Here is a 14,938-nt window from a genome sequence, read left to right as displayed (position 1 = left end):
AATACTTAACGGTTGTACCGGGGGGATCGGTACTTTGACGGTAGGAGGTTTGGTTCGGGTTAAAGTCCCACACTGACGGGGTTAGGCTTTCGATGCTTCCTCCTCGTAAAAAAAAAAAAAAAACTACATCTGTCGTCACACTTTTAATGAGAAAAGTCGCATAAAAGTCACTACTAAATAACACAAATAGCATTTAGGTATTTTCTGTATGTAAAGGGAGTAATTGCGGTGTATGTTATGTTGATATTAACTTGTCGCTGCCACTGCTGAATATTGCACTTATTGCCCTAGGTAAAACGCATGGCATGAAGGCTTCAAATACATCGAGAATTTAAAACCTGACCCAAAAAACGTCATGATAAACCTTTGTTTTACATTAAATGGCTGATATCACATATTGACTTATAAAAGTTGAAACCTCTACGCGAGAGCTTAAAAGTTCTGAAAAATATGAAACTTAAAACAACCAAAATAAAGACTTTTTGGAGTACCTTTGTAGGAAATGGTAGATATTTGTATAAAAAAAGTTTGTGAAAGTTTAGCAAATCAGGGAATATAAATTGTTTCGAGGAGGAGCTGGTTTGCACCCCCTGTGTACGCAATAAGCTTCGAAATAAAAAACAAGCGCTAACGACTGGTTAACAACTTTATTACTTGGCGATCGCGGTAGAAGTGACCTTCTAAGTTGTCGCAATATAATTTTAAGCTACACTTATGTATGTTGGTACATACTCATGTATATATATATAAAAAGAAGTAAAAGGAAATACAAAGAATTTTGGTACATTACAGTTGCAGTTATGATCACGCCATTTAGTGATGCAAATAATTAAAAATACCAATTAGTGATGCGAATACCGAAGATGCTAATTAGTGCTGCTGCGAACATCCTCCCCCCGTTGGAAGGTGTAAGTCTCCAACCGCTTCAGTTTCAATAGGGAGCACAGCAATTTTTCCCACAGCTCGCTTGACTAATCCATTGGCAGTGTAGATGATGGCGATACGAGCCACACCATCGGCGCCGCGAATTAAACTCTCCACGCGTCCTAGTCGCCATTTTAGTGGTGGAAGGTTTTCTTCTTTCAAAATGACCATGTTTCCAACTTGAACAATCCCAGTTGATTTTCGCCACTTAACTCGTTCTTGCAACAGTGAGAGATAAGAACTGCTCCACCTTTTCCAAAATACCTGCTGCATATGACAAACACGCTGCCATCGGCTTAAGCGACTGATATCGAGGCCGGTTACGTCTGGTTCAACGACGGATGTAAATGGCGCACCTATGAGAAAATGAGCCGGCGTGAGCACGTTGAGATCATCTGGATTCTCTGAAATTGGACAAAGTGGACGAGAGTTAACTATTGCTCCGATTTCACATACAAGAGTACGAAGCTCTTCGAATGTCAGGATTGAGAGGCCAACAGTGCGGAGAAAGTGAAATTTCGCTGACTTAACAGCCGCCTCCCATAATCCGCCAAAATGTGGTGAACGAGGTGGAATAAATTTCCAAGAGATGCCTTCCAAGTTGCATTGATTAGTGACTTCAGTGTTATGGGAATTGCTTGAGAACAATTGACTTAACTCTTGCAACTCGTTTTTAGCGCCAACGAAGTTCGTTGCATTGTCCGACCAAATGGTGTGCGGTTTGCCTCTTGTGCAAATAAATCTTTTCAAAGCTGCCAAAAACGATGATGTAGAAAGGTCCTGAGTAAGCTCCAGATGACAAGCCTTCGTGCTGAAGCAGACAAAAACACATATGTAGCATTTAATGGGTGGCCTGCTGCGAACTTCCGACTTGTAGTAAAATGGTCCACAATAGTCGATGCCAGTGGTGAAAAATGTTCTGTTAGCCTGAACCCTGTCGGCTGGAAGGCTTCCCATGATATGCTCATAGATGATTGGTTTCAAACGGAAGCAACGAATGCATTTATTTATAACGCTAGCAACAGTCTTGCGTCCGCCAATTGGCCAATATTGCTGCCGAATTGAAGCCAGTACGCTCTGCGGTCCAGCGTGTAGATATTTGCGATGAAAGTGGTCAATTATTGCGTTTGTGACCGGATGATGTTTTGGCAACAAAGGTGGGTGTTTTGCTTCAAAGTCCAATAAAGAATTTTGCAGACGTCCTCCAACACGAAGAAGCCCAAATGAGTCGATAAACGGATTTAATGAGTGTAGCTTACTTGACGAATTAAGTTTCTTGTCAAATCTTAGCGGCTTGAGCTCAGCTGCAAAATGAATTTGTTGAATGTTACGGATTAGCAAATGTGTACCCATTTTAATATTCAGCGGAGTCAACGGTTGACCATCAACGCGAGTACGGTGCGGTTGGCAAAAATAGTAAATGTAGGCAAAGATGCGCTGCAACCTTTCAAAGGAGTTGTGGTACTTGCAATCGAGTGTTATGTCTCGTAGTTGAGAAGCAACTAAGACTTTACGTCGCCGTTCGGGTAAATCAGTTAACAAATCCAGGAGATTAGGCCAATCCGATTGCCTTCTTGATAAAAATTGTGGACCACTTCTCCAAAGTTCAGAATTTAGTAATTCTTTGGGAGTGCACCCCCTCGAAAGAATGTCTGCCGGATTCAAAGAAGTAGGCACATGATGCCAAGTCATACCTTTGGTTAGTGTTTGTATCTGGCTAACTCTATTTGACACAAAAATGTTGAAATTTGTTGGTTGTTCGCGAAGCCATGATAGAGTGACCATTGAGTCTGACCAGCAGTGAACGGTGTGAGAATGTGGAAAATCTAGTGAAATGGGTGCCACCAATTCCGCAAGCAGCAAGGCTGCCGACAGTTCTAATTTAGGAATAGTTAAACTCTTCAGAGGCGAGACTCTCGACTTTGCACAAAGTAAGCATGATTTTAAAATACCATCACACTCCGAACGAATGTATACGCATGCACCAAACGCCGCCAAGCTTGCGTCGCAGAATGCGTGAATCTCCCAACTAGAATTAGGCGTCAATACAAAGCGAGGAAATTTAAAGCTGCTTACTAGACCAAGCTGTACACAAATGTCGTTCCAGGTAGTTTGCAGCAACTGAGGCAAGCTTTCGTCCCACTGTAGTTTTTCCTTCCAAAGGATTTGCAGGAAAATTTTTGCTTTCGTAATGACTGGCGAAACCAAGCCAAGCGGATCATAAATTTTAGCAATATGTGAAAGTATCGTGCGTTTTGTCGTGCGTGCGTTATTATCAATAGGCGAAAATGAGAATAAGAAGTTATCAGTTTTAGGGTCCCAGATGAGGCCAAGAGTCTTTGCAACATCACTTCCATCGTGGAATTTAAGAAGATTTTCGCAATCTGAGTCAAGAACACCTTGCAGCGCGCCATCCTCGTTTGAGCACCACTTACGAATGTTGAATCCTCCACGCTGAAGTAAACCTTTAACCTGACGTCTGATCTCAATCACTTCTTCTATAGTATCTCCGCCTGAAATGAGATCGTCAACATAAAAGTCTCTCCTCACGATTTTTGCACCTATTGGAAATGACCCTTCTTCATCGTACGAAAGTTGATGCATAGCTCGTATTGCAAGAAAGGCGGCAGATTTTGTTCCGTATGTTACAGTGTCTAACTTGTATACCTTTACCTCATCGAGTGGGTTCTCGCGCCATAAAATGCATTGCAGATATTCGTCTGGAGATGTCATACGTACGCATCGGTACATTTTGCATATATCTCCGCACAGAGCGAATTTACGAAAACGAAATTGTAAGAGAGTTTTGAACAGCTTTGCTTGAATAGTTGGACCCGCTAGCAAAAGGTCATTCAACGAGTAGCCTGTTGTTGTTTTTGCGGAGCCATCGAATACGACGCGAAGTTTTGTCGTTGTACTGTCAAACTTTTGCACGCAATGGTGCGGTAGAAAAAATGTTTTTGTTGTTGGCCCAGGTGTTGCCAGTGACATGTGGTTCAGCGATATGTACTCACTCATAAAATGAATATATTGAGTTCTTAAGTTATGATTATTTTCCAATTTTCGCTCTAAGCCTTTGAATCTGCGAAGAGCACGATTGTATGAGTCGCCAAGATCGCTAAAGCCTGTTTTTGTTGGCAAACGCACTGAATACTCTCCCGAAGTAAGTCGAGAGAAATATTTCTTGAAATGCTGCTCGCACCAGTCATCTTCTTTAGATGGAGGGGGAGTAGAGTCGAAGCAATTCTCTATTTCCCAGAATCGTTTTACGATATCGTTCAATGAGTTATTATGTTGATGTTCAAATACGTTTTTGCTGCAGGCAGCGAGGGAGGATGATTGTTTGTTGGTATATGAAACGCCACCAGCGACAACCCAGCCCAGTCGAGTTTTTTGCAGTAATGGCAAATTACTAGCAATGCGTATTTGGCCAACGCACATCAAATCAAAAAACAAACCCGCGCCGATGAGCAAGTCAATGCGCTGGGGTTTAAAGAATAATGGATCTGCTAGATTGATGTTTGACGGTATTATCCATTCCGAAGAAAGGCTGAAGTTAGGTCGATAATCTGTAATACTAGGTGTGACCACAGCAGTGAACGAAGTGTTGTAGCCTTTATCTTGCGACTGTGCGAAAACGTCAATCTCTTTGTCGGCAACAAAGTTTGATTCGCCGATACCGGAAATCAAAATTGCAGATTGTTTGAATGGAAGTTGCAGCATATTTGCCAAGCGAGCGGTTACAAAATTTATTTGAGAGGCCGAGTCGAGAATAGCACGACATGGAACGGAGTCACCTGAACGATTTTTGACTGAAAGTATAGCTGTAGCAAGCAACACATTACTATTGGCGCCCGAATTTGGGGCTTGAGCGACTGTACTTGAAGTTAACGATGAAATGAGTGTTTGCTGTGAAGGGGCTGTAGCCTCAATTGTTGGTAGGTTTGAAGACGGGGATATAGACGAGGTATGCGGGTTCATATGGAGAAGCGAATTGTGTTTTCCTGGGCAATGACGACAATGCCCAGACTTACACCGTTGTAAACTATGACCCTTGCGTAGGCAATTTAAGCAAAGTTGTAATCGCTTAGCTTCTTTGTAGCGCAAATTCGGCGACAAATTTAAAAATTTTAAACAGCTATTTATGTAATGTTCTTTCGAATCGCAAAATATGCAAAAGCTAGAGCTACTTGAGGATGCTACCAAAGCGTTTCTCATACCTTTATTTGCATTCGAATGTTTACCGATCTGATTGCTAAGTGTTTGCGTAGCACCTTCCAAATTTTCCATAATTCGGCACCGCTTCTCCAGAAATGAGGTCATTGAATTCAAAGTTGGCAGTGTCTGCATGGGCAAGTCCTCCTCCCACTTCTCCTGCGTCTTCTGATCGAACTTTCTAGTAACAAGATGTATGAGCAAACCATCCGATATTTGTTCTGGTGTTGCCATGGTGTTAAGTGCACGAAGATGGGAATTAAAATTGTCGCACAATTCGCGCAAACGATTGGCTGAACCCTTATCAACACTCTTCAACTCGATAATCGCCCTAATGTGAGCCTGAAAAATAAGTAATTTATTATCAAATCGATTTTTCAATAGGGCAATGGCTTTGTCATAATTCTCCTCAACCGGTTCTAGCGAGCAAATTGTTTCCAAAGCGGCTCCTTGTAGACTAGTGCGTAAATGTTGGAGTTTCTCCACTTTGCTTAACTCGAGGTCCTTGTCAATAACGCTACTGAACATGGCAAAAAAATTAGGCCAGTCAATGTACGCTCCACTAAATTTCGGTATTTTCAGCTCAGGAAGGCGAGACTTTCTTTGCGATGAGAATAACGTTGCCGGCGATTCTTCCAATGCGAAATGCCTAGCAGTCGATGAATGTCTTATGTTTGTCTTCCGATGCGAATTGAGCTGACGTGACAGCTTTGCTTTGACTTCTAGGTACACGTCGAAAAATTCTGCTCGGCCTACTCCATCTAGTTCGCGTGGATCAGCTTCTTCGAGAATAGAATGCACGTGGTCAAAGTTGTCGTGAATGCTTTCGACGTACTCCAGGTGGACAGAAAGTTCAGCTTCATCAAGTTCATCAAGACGATGCGACGACAATGTTTTGTTTAACGCAGTTAATTGATGCTTAATCGACGCACTTTTCCTTTTATTAAACGAAATTGAATCGGAGCTGTTGCCCGTTGCATCGGATGATGTGTTGTCGATACCCTTTTTCGATTTGCTGCCTTTAGGCATTTTGGCAATACAATTAAATGTGTGCAGCACGACAGATGCGAAAAAATAGGAGTAGCTGTATTATCAGCAGATACCTCCGTTATGCGGTTATGTACTGACGAACGAATTAAATTGATTTACAGTTTCAATAACTGCACTCAAATTTTTGCTTGCGCGCAAATGAGAAAAATTTTATTTAGTTAAAACTCGAATAGTTATAACGCGAAAAGACTTGCACGCAATGAGCAAAATTTTATTTAGTTAAAACTCGAATAGTTATAACGCGAAAAGACTTCTAACCCGATCACGTCGGGGTCACCAATGTTTCGAGGAGGAGCTGGTTTGCACCCCCTGTGTACGCAATAAGCTTCGAAATAAAAAACAAGCGCTAACGACTGGTTAACAACTTTATTACTTGGCGATCGCGGTAGAAGTGACCTTCTAAGTTGTCGCAATATAATTTTAAGCTACACTTATGTATGTTGGTACATACTCATGTATATATATATAAAAAGAAGTAAAAGGAAATACAAAGAATTTTGGTACATTACAGTTGCAGTTATGATCACGCCATTTAGTGATGCAAATAATTAAAAATACCAATTAGTGATGCGAATACCGAAGATGCTAATTAGTGCTGCTGCGAACATAAATAATTTGAATAAAGGGGGAGATCTTGCTGTAGTATGGCCCTGGTAAAAAAAATATAAAAATTTAAAGGGGTAAATTCCAGCATGAAACACACTTGAATATAATACCTAATGAAAATCCTAAAAAGCTTCAAAATAGCTTGGAAACGTTTTCTGAATTGATAAGCATAAAAAATATTTTGAGACTCTAAAAAAACTCAATCTAGATCTCTATCAAATGTAGAAATTTTGATTCATATAAAATATAAGCTTTCGAGCTTAAAAGCTCTCAAGAAATGTTAACTTAAAAAAACAGAAATAAACATAAAATAAGTAGCTTTTTCCACTACCTAACTAATATTGTAAAAATTAAAAAGTAATATTTTCTAAATAAAGCTTTTGAAAGCTCTTGAACTCAAAAAATTTAAGAGCAAGTGAAGAGGTAAATGTTGTCACTCCATAAACAAAATGCTATTTGTTTTGTACATATTTTAAATCATAATAATCATAAAAACTGCGTTTTCCGAAAAAATAATATTACGCTAATGTAATATTTCCATAAGGAAGCTTTCGAAAGCTCTTAAAATCAAATAATCAGCACAAAACAAGAAAATAATAATTGAAATCCTCGCAAAGCTCAATTTGTGAAACTGATGTCGGAGTGTCATTAACCTCGTGAACGATATTCTCCTTTAACGTTGAGATGACCGCCGGGTTTGTTTCGTAGGCTTTACTTTTGAAGTACCCCCACAGAAAAAAGTCCATAGGGGTAAGATCGAGCGACCTGGATGGCCAGGATATGTCATCGAAACGGCTCATCGGTGCGTTAGAGAAGAAATCTCGCAATATCACCATGGTATCTCGGGCCGTGCGCGGCGGAACGTATTGAAGGAAAGATGTTCTCTCATTATTGGCACAAAATAATTGTTCAGCATGCGCCGATAAGAGGCACCGTCTCCAGAAATTGCTCCCAGTCCAGGGCTCGGTTGTATTACTCAAAATTTATAATTCAAACCGAACGGCTGCCCAGTAGTAATAGTATTCTGGTCCAATTTAACAGATACGAGGTGTGTTCGAAAAGTATTGCGAATTTTGTGTTTTTTTTAAATATATATTTTGTTCCCTTCAAAGTAATCCCCATGAGATATTATGCACTTGTGCCAACGTTTTTTCCAATCTTCGGAACACTTCAAAAAATCGTTTTTGTTTTATCTTGTTCAGCTCCTCCTTCGATGCCGTCTTTGTCTCGTCAATCGTGGCGTAGCCCTTTCATGGGTCTCTTCAGTTTCGGCAACAAGAAAAAGTCCAGATCTGGGGAATACGGTGGCTGTGGCATCACTAGTGTGTTGTTTTTGGCCAAAAAGTCGCGCACAAGTAACGATGTGTGAGCAGGAACGTTATCGTGATGCAGGAGCCAATTTTTGTTCTTCCACAAATCCGGGCGTTTCTGTCGGATTACTTCGCGCGAATTTCCCATAACTTGCAGGTAATATTCCTTATTGACCGTTTTACCCTGTGGCAAGAACTCTTGATGCACAACGCCCCTACAATCGAAGAAAACGGTAAGCAAAACTTTTACATTCGACCGAACTTAGCGCGATTTTTTCGGTCTTGGTTCGTGCAGCAGCTTCCATTCAGATGATTGAGCTTTGGTTTACATGTCATAACCATAAACCCACGATTTGTCTCCAGTTATGACCCTCTGGGGCAAATTTGGCTCGTCGCGGACAGAGTCCACCATCTCATTAGCAATGTTCATGCGATGCTGCCTTTGGTCGAAATTGAGCAGTTTTGGTACGAATTTTGCGGCGACCCGTCTCATGCCCAAATCATTGAAAACTATCGAATGGCACGAGCCAATCGATAAGTCTAGGTCCTCAGTAACTTCTTCAACTTCTTGGTCAATACCATTTTCTTCACTTCATAAATTTTTTTGTCTGTTGTTAAAGTGCTCGGGCGTCCGGCACTCTTTTCGTCGTTCACCTCTTCTCGGCCTTCTGAGAACGTTTTGTACCACCGATAAACGTTGCTTTGGTTCAAAGTAGCTTCTTTGCCACAGTATGACACAGTCAACATACAGGTTCTTTGATCCATCTTTTTGAATAGATAAAAATCGAAGACGAGCCGAAACACGTATAAGCAAAGCAGCTGTCAACAATTAACTGAACATTCATAATGGCCGAACTCGTCGGCATGAGTGAGAGACATGAGTACCAACTTTTCGCCATAAAAAAAACCAAATTCGAATATACGTAACCTGCGAAAATTCAAAATTCGCGATACACCCTAGTAAGTCAGTCAAATGCTCGGTGCAATACAAAAATATTAGCTTCTCTTTCTGCAATTGAGAATTACAACAAAAGTGTTACCAATTATTTACACATTCTACATAAATCGTACAAACCTTTTAACTGCAACTTACAAATATTTAATGTTCATAAACAAAAAAAGATAGCTCACTGAAGTGTCTAAAAGTACGTTTAACACCGGCGGCTTGACTGGTTGGCTGGTTGTTTGGCTCGCTGCCGAAATGCCAAAATCGTAAAGCAGATTTGCTTTTAAGCCATTTTAGCAAAGCAGTTTACAAATGTGCTTTCAGCATAAGCGACAGTTCAGGCAACACCAACAATAATAGCAAAAAACCAAAAGCACCAACACGAGCAAATCCAAAGCAGTCAAATCAGCACTGAGGCCACAATCACCCAGCACAGCGCAGGGCAGCCCAATGCATTAACGCCGACCCTAAGGCGAGGCGAGTAAAGCAAATCATTCAAAGGAGATTTGGGGAAGAGAGTACAAGGAGTTTAAAAGGAAGCGAATTCAGTTGCTGCAAACATAAAATACATTGTAAAAGGGTTAAGCAATGCGCATTGCAATTTATTTCACTTTGCGCGCGTAACAGAAGCATGAAAATAAATATGGAGTAAAAATACAAAAAAAAGAAACCTATAAAAATGTGTAATAATAAAGTAGTGGGTAAAAACATAACAACAACAACGAATGCAACGTCCAGAAAGTGTGAAAAGACACTTCCTTTCGAAATTGAATTGGAACCGACAAATCTGAACGAGAAACGCGCCGGACCGGAACAAGGCGATTCAACGATAGGGACGGCGGTGGCGACGAGGAAAAGCAGCCAGAGTTCAATGCTGAGAAAGCACGAAAGAAAAACGGAAATAAAGCAGAAAAAGCGCCCACAAATGTGCGATTTATTTGTGTGCATGAATTTAGCAAGGATATATACAAATGCACGTATGTGGCATGCACAGAAGTATTTGCCACCTCATCGCGCCTCATTGGTGTTTTCTTCTTCGGGACGACGCCCGTGAAGAACAATCTTTCGTTTGTACTGCTATACCGGAATAGCCTCATCGCTGTGGCTTGTATAACCAGTCATTGGCTTGAGACCAGAAGTTTTCCCCTTGGAGAAGTTGTAGCGATGAAGAAGAGGAAGAAACAGTTGCGATCTTCCTTTGCAAATGTCCGCCTTAGCTAAAATCAGAGCTGGATTTCTAGGTAAAATTTGTTTTAATTCTCTTAAAGAACTGTCTGGCGTCGGGATGGAACCAATCCTGCGCTTCATAAGAGCCACAAAATCTTTCCATGAGCAATAATAAATGTCATACCTGTATCGCACAGTGGTATCACAATGTACCTCAGGTTCTAAGGTAAGCTCTAAGTGAGTAGGTTGTACAGACTGACTACCACCATAAAATCTATAATATGTTTTCCGTTTAATATACTTCAAGTTTCGGTGGTCAGCGTCTTCTTCCCTATACGTGCAGATTGAGCAATTCGGGGAACTGTTGCGGCAGAATATATGTAGGTATTTGCGAAATAGCCTGTGCCCTGAAAGGACTAGGGTTAGATGAAATTTATTTTTCCATGGCTCTTTCTAATCGCGTTGTAAGAATGGGTATTAGCGAGTGAGTCAGTCTAATTTTCGGTGATTGTAAATGAGCAATCGAACAACGCCTTTCTTCTTCTGTAGTATTTTTACGCCGTTCTTTACCTTATAAACCCTCCCTCCCGTAGATTTGTATAAAAATCTTGACTGAAAGGGCACTCTTAAGATCACTTTTGGTATAGGCATTTAAAAAACACATCTTCACTCGCTTAGTATACATTCACGACATACAACTTGGTGTGAGTAAGGGCGTGTATGTGTGCACATTTATATACCTAAGCTTTTATCCGACTGCACTTTTCACGATTTGGCAATGTCCAGATTTGCTGGCACCGGTTTGTTGAAAGGCGTTAAAAGCATTCCTATCGCATAAACGCATACATTCACACACTCGTGCCCATAAATTATGGCATACATTAGGGCGCTTCAGCGAAAAGTTGGTATAATAACAGTTTGCAAAAAAACGAAAACAATGAAATGCGAATTCACAGAAAAAAGAGTTTGCTTGCCTGGAAGGCACAGAAGCAAGGCTGACAGGTATGCAAACTGGGTAAGCAAAGCCACTATTGAAGCGAGCATTGCAGAAAAATGGGGAGAAGCTGATGAAAAACCGAAATGTCTAAAAAATGCAATACCTACCGTGTAAGCGGACAAGTAAGTTATTTTATTTACATTTGACGGCAATTCAATTTTCATAAATTTCAATCGCGTGTCGCAAATTTTCAAATTTAATATTTGCGCGTGTGTTTGCAATAGAATTTTGTATAAAATATCCATCTCACCTTATTTCGAAGAAATCATTAACAACGAGTTTACACATTTCACCATTGGGTTAATGCTATGCAAATGTAAGCACCCAGGAGGAAATTGAACACAAAAGAAAGTAAAATAGAAAAAAAGCTTAAGTGTAAGGTTGCACAGCAATTATACCCTCTTTGACATTGCAAAGTGTGAAAAAGCAAAAGTCCCCCTTATGGGGGACCAACAGCTCTCAAAACAAAAAGGAAAGTGAAATCTCGACATACCCCTTCTCATTTCTTAAACTGAATTCGTGCTTAAAAAACTTTCATAAAGTTGAAAAGTCTGTGTGATAGCATGAAAGTTAGTGAATGCTTTATTGTAAGAATGAAGGTTCTGAAAACCTTTTTAAAACCAAATAAAAGTAGATAAAAAGAATATCATAAAAACGAGTGAAAGCTTACTTATAAGATTATCAATTTGATAGCACGAGATTAGGGAAGTTTTATTGCAAGAATGAAAGCTCTAGCAGTTTTTTACAACTAAATATGAAAAGTTGGAAAACAAATTGATGAAAATAAGTGAAAGGATTACTGAAAGCTTTGAAAACCGAACAAATTGAATTGAACTTCGATTAGATAGCAAGCAAATTAGTGGATGCTTCGTTTAAAAAATAAAAGTTCAGAAAAGCGTTTCACAGTTAAAAAAAAGTTGAGAAACTAAATCAGTTTGATAGCATGAAAGTTAGTGAAAACTTTATTGCAAACGTAAAAGCTCTGAAAATATTTTTAAAACTAAATAAAAACAATTGAAAAGCAGACTCATGAAAATATATTATATGTATCACTACATATTATAAAACAAAGTCGCTTTTTCTGTCCCTATGTCCCCTTATACGCTTAAATCTTTAAAACTACGCAACGGATTTTGATGCGGTTTTTTTTTAAAGATAGATTGATTGAAGAGGAAGGTTTATATCTATATAATGTGAAGAAATATATAAAGGGGGCGTGGCAATCGGTCAAAATGTGGCAAAAAAACATAATTTTTTTGTTTTCACGGCCATAAATCATAAACGAATCAACCAATTAAAATGAAACTTTCTTGAAGTTTAACTTTGAAATATTTACTTTCGTTCTGCATCAAAAAAAAAAATTGATTTATTTGTTATTTAACCAAAATTGTTTAAACAAAAGCAGCTCTTTTTCCAAAAAAAGCTGTTTGTGTGTTTGTTCGCTGTCAACCGAATGAAGCAACAGGCGTTAAGCGATAATCTCACCACACCTCATTAATGTTGAATTACATCGTATGGTGACGTATGTATGTATGTATTTACGAATCGCTCGCATTATTTCATTTCGGACATATGTACATATGTATCTATGTATGTACTGAATTCCATGTAATTATATTATATGTACATACAGTTTTACAGCGAAATAAAACGCTATTTTCAGGTTCTATATTAGTAAATCGCACATAATTAAAATACAGTTTTTGAATAGTTTTTATTGATTCGGAGCGCGTTTAGTTTGCTATCAATTCCATACAATAAGATTTTTTGTCATTTACTTTTTACGACAACTAATAGCTTATTTTCGAAGCGATTTCAACAAATGGGTACAACATTAATCCTTATCCAATTAAATACCTTAAATACATTGTTGTTTTCATATAGATCTATGTATATGGCTCTTTACAGCATATAATTAAAAACAATATTTTTCAAGATATTACAACAGTAATTAGTAATTGAGATCTACCGGAAAAATTGCGTTAGCTGTTGCGTCATCCGGCATTGCCGCTACTCTTTTGGAAAGAGGCCGAACCACACACTCTACAATGAAGCACCCGCTGAAAATCGCCACCGATGATGATAACAGCGTATGTAGTGTTTCTAGACAGAGCAATACAGAAAAATTGATGCGTGACTGGATGTACAATTCTGTTCTCAGGAGATTTCCGTCAAATCCTACCAGTTGTGACTCGAGGAACACGTGCTGACGAAATAAATGCTTCGCTAAAAAGATCCCACATTTAGTCGTATGTCAATAAATTAGAGCTTAAAACTAATATGAGGATTTCGTCATCTTCAACTGAGAACAGGCTATTTCCAGAGATGCTGCTAAAAGTCGGCAATGGAGAATTAACACAAAGTGAGGGAAGGATTAACCTAGAAAACCTTTGTGTTTTGATAGACAGCATCCAAGAGTTAGTCAACAATGTCTATCCAGACATTGATAACATAAGTTATAAGGCAATATCTTGGTTTAAAGAAAGAGCTATTCTGTCACCAACTAACGAACAAGTAGATAAAGTAAATAACTTGATTATTTCAAAGATTGATGTGCCGACGAAAATATACTACTCGGTCGATACTGTTCTCGATTTGGAAGAAGCTGTTCAACTTCCTACAGAATTTCTAAATTCTTTGAACCCGTCTGGACTCCCTCCTCACAAAATGGAGCTGAAAATAGGTTGTCCTGTTATTTTATTAAGAAACCTAAGTCCACCTAAACTTTGCAATGGCACGCGTTTGATGGTAAAATCACTGAAAACTTTCATAATAGAGTGCACAATACTCACAGGATGTGGTACCGGAGAAGATGTATTGATTCCCCGAATCCCTCTGATACCATCGGATCTACCATTCCAATTTAAACGCTTACAATTTCCGGTAAAGACATCTTTTGCAATGACCATTAATAAATCTCAGGGTCAAACCTTCAACGTTGCAGGCTTAGATTTGAGTGTTGACTGTTTTTCACATGGCCAACTGTATGTCGCTCTTTCAAGAGTAACCTCTAGAGAAAACATGTTTGTATTGTCTAATGACAAGAAGGCTATGAACGTTGTATATAAAGACATTCTGTAATATAGTAATTGTTGTAAAAATAAAATAAATACATATGTAAAAATGCAAAAAGTTAATATGCAAAAAGTAGGGTATGAATTTAGATATCCCAAAGATAGCAGGAAATCTTCATGCTATAAAGAAAGGGGAATTGTTTTACTCCAAATTTAACGCGTGCGGGCCACGGGCAATAATAAATAAGCCAAAACTACTGGATCGATTTTAATCATTTTTTCAGTGAGTGACATAGGGTATATATTTTATACCCGTGCGAAGCTGAGCGGGTTGCTAGTACATATATATATATAATTGGCGCGTACACCCTCTTTGGCTTTTTGACCGAGCTCCTCCTCCTGTTTGTGGTGTGCGTCTTGATGTTGTTCCACAAATGGAGGGACCTACAGTTTTAAGCCGACTCCGAATGGCAGATATTTTTATGAGCAGCTTTTTCATGGCAGAAATACTCTCGGAAGTTTGCCATTGCCTGCCGGGGGGCGACCACTATTAGAAAAATGTTTTTCTTAATTTTGGTGTTTCACCGAGATTCGAACCAACGTTCTCTCTGTGAATTGCGAGTGGTACTCAGGCACCAACCTATTCAGCTACGGCGGCCGACTCATGAAAATTAGTGAAAGCTTAATTATAAGAATGAAAGCTCTAAAA

At 39.2% G+C, this 14,938-nt stretch overlaps 1 protein-coding gene across 1 annotated transcript; it reads right to left on the bottom strand.

Annotated features, from left to right (window-relative positions):
• Window positions 1–870: 870 nt before the first annotated feature.
• Window positions 871–6,168, bottom strand: LOC128857733 (uncharacterized). Its single transcript, XM_054093477.1, has one exon. The coding sequence runs from the start codon at window positions 6,166–6,168 to the stop codon at window positions 871–873; it is 5,298 nt and encodes a 1,765-aa protein (XP_053949452.1).
• Window positions 6,169–14,938: the final 8,770 nt, after the last annotated feature.

This window comes from Anastrepha ludens, chromosome 3 (assembly GCF_028408465.1).
Source record: "Anastrepha ludens isolate Willacy chromosome 3, idAnaLude1.1, whole genome shotgun sequence".
In the NCBI taxonomy this organism is placed as follows: Eukaryota; Metazoa; Arthropoda; class Insecta; order Diptera; family Tephritidae; genus Anastrepha; species Anastrepha ludens.
The sequence above is the reverse complement of the archived record's forward strand: the minus strand, read 5'-3'. Positions and strand labels throughout refer to the sequence as shown.